Below are 6088 nucleotides of genomic sequence, written 5' to 3' on the forward strand. Positions count from 1 at the left end.
TTTCACCACTGAGCCACCACTGACCAGCCCCGAGAGGAAAGCGCTCAATTCTACCAATTCATTTTTGCATTTCTTTTTTAAAATGTCACATCTGCAATAAATAACTATTTAGCCTCAGGATTACTTGCGCATGTGCCCCTACCACGGCACGTGCGGACTGCGAACTCCCAGGAAGAAGGAGCAATGAAGAGGGGATGTTGTCACAAGCTCAGCTCGATGTCAGTGCTCAATTCCTGCCAGGAGAGACACACTACAGCTGTCTCCTTGATACACCGCTGACAGCGTAGCTTAGCTCCTCTGTCGTCCGTCTCTGTCCCTGACGTCCTGTCCCTGACGTCCTGTCCTCCGTCGGCAGCAACAGACAGCCGCAAGTTTACACGTCGGTTTTGTCGGTAGCGCCCTTTTCTCGTCCGCTGGCCCTTTACCGCGCTGTGAACGTAAGCAGCAGTCGCGCGCTTCACCAAGGCCATGAGCTTAACGATAGTGGCACAGTCGAGTTTTGACTTCTGTGGGGTTTCTTTCTTTCTTTGCTTGTTCGTTTTTTTCAATCGTTGCTGGATCCATAGAACACCAATTTGCCCACAAGTCTTTGAGAACACACAGAAACATTGTGTTCTTGTGCGTGCCCAGAGGGCAGGGTTCGCCTGGTCAGCACAGGAAGGCGCAACACCCCTGCCCCCAGGAGGAAGTGTCGTCCTCGGGGGTGACAGATGTGTGATTATTATGGAACTCAGGGACTGGATACCATCTCGTCAAAGGAAAGGTAGTAGAGGATGACTTTTAAAATGGGATCGCTGCTCTGTTGTGCCCACGTGAGCAGCTGAGGGAGGAAGAGAGAAGGAATAGGAAAGAGAGAGAAGCAAGAGAGAGCATTGTGAGATGTGAGCGGGAGCAGGGAAAGATAAAACAAATATGAAATCAGGTTTGGTCATTCATCAGAGCTCAAACTCGGTCTCGTGGGTGAGAAGCTGCATCGAGACGGCATGAGACTCAGCTGGAGACATATGCACTTCATCTGTGAGAGACATTTCACCTCAACATGTCTCACTTATCATTCATTCACTCACTCAGTCCAGTTCTGGCCAGACGAGCAAGAGGTTCCCCACCTGGTACGAGGGAAGCATGGACGATGAGGAGATTGATGACGATGAAGATTTCCACCATGTGGAGGCCCAGGATGAGCATGTGCACAGACAGACGCTGGACAGGGAATGCGGCACGTGGGACGTCCCACATTTGCTGGGCCTCCAGGAGATCAAATCTAGTTTGCTGTGTGAGCCGATTCTCTCGGAGAGCAGCAGATTACTCACCGTGAGCCAGATCCAGCAGGTAATGACACACAGAGATCCAGCAGTAATAACACACAGAGATCCAGCAGTAATAACACACAGAGATCCAGCAGTGATGACATACAGAGATCCAGCAGTAATAACACACAGAGATCCAGCAGGTAATGACACACAGAGATCCAGCAGTAATAACACACAGAGATCCAGCAGGTAATGACACACCGAGATCCAGCAGTGATGACATACAGAGATCCAGCAGTAATAACATACAGAGATCCAGCAGTGATGACATACAGAGATCCAGCAGTAATAACACACAGAGATCCAGCAGGTAATGACACACAGAGATCCAGCAGTAATAACACACAGAGATCCAGCAGTAATAACACACAGAGATCCAGCAGGTAATGACACACAGAGATCCAGCAGTAATAACACACAGAGATCCAGCAGTGATGACATACAGAGATCCAGCAGTAATAACACACAGAGATCCAGCAGTGATGACATACAGAGATCCAGCAGTAATAACACACAGAGATCCAGCAGTAATAACACACAGAGATCCAGCAGTAATAACACACAGAGATCCAGCAGTGATGACATACAGAGATCCAGCAGTGATGACATACAGAGATCCAGCAGTGATAACACACAGAGATCCAGCAGTAATAACACACAGAGATCCAGCACAGCACTGATGGCTGAAGCTGTTCCACGTGTTTCCTTTTACTTTACAGCTTAGTGTTGCTTCTAAACAAACTAAAGCACTGATGCTCTATTCCATCTTATCCGGTATAATTATCTCAGGATGTTTCATTTCAGTAATTATTTCAATGTTTCTTTAATTCATTAAGAACATTTAGTTGGTCAACACTGTGTGATTATGGCCAGAAGTGAGCGCTAACCAGGCCTGTGGTGGATGTGTTCTTAGCTACGTCAGCACCTACCTGCTGCGCTGATACTCAACGGGTGGACGATGGTGTATCAGACACACACACACGGCAGCAGCCTGAATACACTGTACAGGACGGCCAGCCCACTGGATCACTGCATGGTGCTACTAGTCCGAGACTCCTACAGACAGGTGAGACTCCTACAGACAGGTGAGACTCCTACAGTCAGGTGAGACTCCTACAGACAGGTGAGACTCCTGCAATCAGCTGAGACTCCTACAGTCAGGTGAGACTCCTACAGACAGGTGAGATTCCTACAGTCAGGTGAGACTCCTACAGACAGGTGAGACTCCTACAGTCAGGTGAGATTCCTACAGTCAGGTGAGACTCCTACAGACAGGTGAGACTCCTACAGTCAGGTGAGATTCCTACAGACAGGTGAGACTCCTACAGACAGGTGAGACTCCTACAGTCAGGTGAGATTCCTACAGACAGGTGAGACTCCTACAGACAGGTGAGACTCCTACAATCAGGTGAGATTCCTACAGACAGGTGAGACTCCTACAGACAGGTGAGACTCCTACAATCAGGTGAGACTCCAACAGTCAGGTGAGACTCCTACAATCAGGTGAGATTCCTACAGTCAGGTGAGACTCCTACAGACAGGTGAGATTCCTACAGACAGGTGAGACTCCTACAATCAGGTGAGACTCCCACAGTCAAGTGAGACTCCTACAGACAGGTGAGACTCCCACAGTCCAGTGAGACTCCTACAGTCAGGTGAGACTCCTACAATCAGGTGAGACTCCCACAGTCAGGTGAGATTCCTACAGACAGGTGAGACTCCTACAATCAGGTGAGACTCCCACAGTCAGGTGAGATTCCTACAGACAGGTGAGACTCCTACAGTCAGGTGAGACTCCTAAAGACAGATGAGATTCCTACAGACAGATGAGATTCCTACAGTTGGTGTGTACTTTAGTTGTAATATGTTTCACCACAATGAGGTGGTATGTAGTTAGTTGTAATATCTGTTTTGTCACAGTGAGGTGGTGTATACTGTAGTTGAAATATCTGTTTTGCCAAAGTGAGGTGGTGTGTCATTTAGTTGTAATGTGTTTAACAACAGTGAGGTGGTGTGTACTTTAGTTGTAATATGTTTCACCACAGTGAGGTGGTGTGTCATTTAGTTTTAATGTTTTGCCACAGTGAGGTGGTGTGTACTTTAGTTGTAATATCTGTTTCACCACAGTGAGGTTGTGTGTATTTATCTGTTTTCTTTCAACATTTAATGTAAAAAGGCCTTCCTAATTAAAAAAACAAATATTTTAGTTTATAATTATTTATTATTCTCATTTCTACATTTTATACCATACATTTTAGCATCTTTATATTAGAATATATAAGTACTTTTCCCACATTGTGGTTAAGTTTGAGTGCTGTGTTTAAATTTGCATATGTTTGCATTCTCTTCCGTCACAGGTGTTTGGTGCAGTGTGCTCCGCCCCCCTCAGAATAAGCTCCTCCTACTATGGCACGGGACAGACCTTCCTGTTCGCTTTTTCTCCACATCTACAAGTTAGTATAATCTCTCGATCTCTCACTCTCTTTCTAAGAAGCGACTGAGCATTTTAAAGTGCGCATCAAGGCCCCGTTACAATTGTGTGTGTGTGTGTGTTTTACAGGTTTACAAATGGACAGGCATCAATTCCTACTTTCTTAAAGGAAACAATGACTCTTTTTTGTTTGGAGGTGGACGGTAAGGCAGAGTGATTGATTTTGTATTTATGATGGCTAGTCTGAATCTCACCACGGGCGTGGTGCGACCTGACATCTGTTGCTCTGTCGGCCTGTCACAGGGGGAAGTTTGGGCTCTGGCTGCATGGGGATCTAGTCCGTGGTCGGAGCCAACAGTGCGACACCTTTAGTAACGAGACCCTTTCTGCTGTGGAGGATTTCCTGATCAGTGAGCTGGAGGTCTGGGCTCTTGTCTAACTGCACGCCTCCTGGGACATTTGCGGGACACCTGTCCTATCTGAGGAACGCCAGGCTCGGCCAGGCTGGAGAACACATGCCAGGCACTGCGGACTGGCATAAATGGCACCGCTGCCAACGCCGACGCAAGGCAGCGCGGAGCCATGATGGGGCGGAGCTTCAGCAGTCAGAGCGATGAGGAGGCGGAGCTTCTCCAATCAGAGCGATGACGAGGTGGAGCTTCTCCAATCAGAATGCTCGCATCTGTCATTTCATGGATACCAATAAGAGACAAAACCGTCTGTGTGGGGGATTTTTGATGCAACACTACCACCTAGTGTCCAACTTGCTTCGAAAGTGATGGGGTCAGTGCATGTCACCAGTAGAGGGCACTATGGCTATAGAAAAGCACCAGACACAGTGACATGCAGCGCAGAGCAGCAGGTCTGCATAGCCCAAAACCAGGAAGGAGATCTTTGGGGAAACACCTAAACTAAGAACATTAACCTAATGGGTGAGAAGATGTAATCTGCAAAGTCAATCACAGGCAAATATGCACGTTATAATAAACGTAATAGAAACACGGGCCTCAACCCGCCCTGGGTTAGGGTTAGGTCTTACCTCTAACTTATTTAGTTATTAATCGTAGGGCTTCTATGAATTGTTCAGCGGGCCCAGTTAAAGGAATGTGAGACTCTGGCCCCAGTGGCTGGTGGTTGGCGCGTGAGGGGTTAACCTTGCTGCCATCGAACGCGCACACGGCGCGCGAGTACAGTGGCTCAGAGGGACTGTTGGAGTCATTCCACGCGAGAGCTCGTGCAGTGCGTGGCCGAACACTCGCGCGTTAGCTCTGAGCGTGAGCGGCGTCACTCGCAGTGCACACCGTGAGTGCCTAATCGTAATAACGTGGTATCGATGAGGACTTTCCGAGGCTTTGTGTTTGCGTGTCTCTCTTTCTCTCTCTCTCTCTCTCTCTCTCTCTCTCTCTCACACACACACACACTTTCTTCTCTTTTTATCAGAGGTGACAAATCAGTAAGATGTGTTACTTATCAATTATGCATGAGTAGCATACACTATTTTATCTTAGAAATGCTTATGAATATTTCGGAACTGTCCCATTAATAAAGCAAAGGACAAATACAATTACCATTTAAAAATATGCTCCACTAAGTACAAATATTTTAATAATGTTTAATTAATACTGTTTGTGATAATGTGAAATAATTACTATGTGGGCTTAGTAAAGCACAGAAAAAAACATCCCTCCCTTCTTGCCCGCCGTAGCCACGGCTTTAGTAACACTGACCAGAGTTCTGAGGATCACTGCTTAATAGAGACAAAGCGCTTTTGTGAGTCCCGCTAGACACGGGTGTCTGACAGATGCCAAGAATGTAAATGTGAGTGCTATCTACACATCTTGGATTTTCCTCTGATTTAAATCTTCAGTTAATTAATTAAACCTAATTCTGTGTCACATGCAAGTTTATCATAATTCATTTAAATAATAAAAAAAGATCTGCCACCATAATTGAATTCTTGGAACGTCACCAGCGATTTTTTTTTTTAATGTGTGCCGACAACACAGACCCTGAATGCATTTGCTTTAAGGGATGTGAGGATGATGTGAACTGGAGGTCCTGCTCAAAACACGCTGGACCTGCGGAGCTACAATCGCTCCTTACGTCCGAGGGAAAGGGAGGCCAAACGCTAGGTCATCGGAGCGGAGGCAGAGAGAGAGAAAGAACGCAACAGAGAAAGGATGAGAGAGTGTTAGGGAAGAGACGAGAGAGCTAGAACGATAGAGAGAGCCAGGAAAGTTGGAGAAAGAGAAACTGAGGAGAGACAAGCCGGGCGGATAGAGAGAGAAAGAGAGACAGACAGAAACACAGACAGATTTTTCCGGTCTCATACAACCACACAATGCAC

The 6088-nt window shown here is 46.7% G+C and overlaps 1 protein-coding gene across 1 annotated transcript; it reads left to right on the forward strand.

The window, feature by feature from the left end:
- Window positions 1–1122: 1122 nt before the first annotated feature.
- Window positions 1123–4180, forward strand: LOC118240732 (TLD domain-containing protein 2-like). The gene is made up of 5 exons (XM_035522665.1): window positions 1123–1329; window positions 2224–2376; window positions 3668–3763; window positions 3871–3944; window positions 4045–4180. Exons 1-5 carry the CDS (start codon window positions 1123–1125, stop codon window positions 4178–4180), a joined length of 666 nt encoding a protein of 221 aa, XP_035378558.1.
- Window positions 4181–6088: the final 1908 nt, after the last annotated feature.

Source organism: Electrophorus electricus, chromosome 24, assembly GCF_041902795.1.
Source record: "Electrophorus electricus isolate QZ-2024a chromosome 24, ASM4190279v1, whole genome shotgun sequence".
In the NCBI taxonomy this organism is placed as follows: Eukaryota; Metazoa; Chordata; class Actinopteri; order Gymnotiformes; family Gymnotidae; genus Electrophorus; species Electrophorus electricus.

Coding starts and splice junctions, on each gene's coding strand:
- LOC118240732 (XM_035522665.1), top strand. CDS start 1,123: ATGGACGATGAGGAGATTGATGACGATGAAGATTTCCACCATGTGGAG. Junction 1,330..2,223: donor CCGTGAGCCAGATCCAGCAG/GTAATGACACAC, acceptor ATGTGTTCTTAG/CTACGTCAGCACCTACCTGC. Junction 2,377..3,667: donor TCCGAGACTCCTACAGACAG/GTGAGACTCCTA, acceptor CTTCCGTCACAG/GTGTTTGGTGCAGTGTGCTC.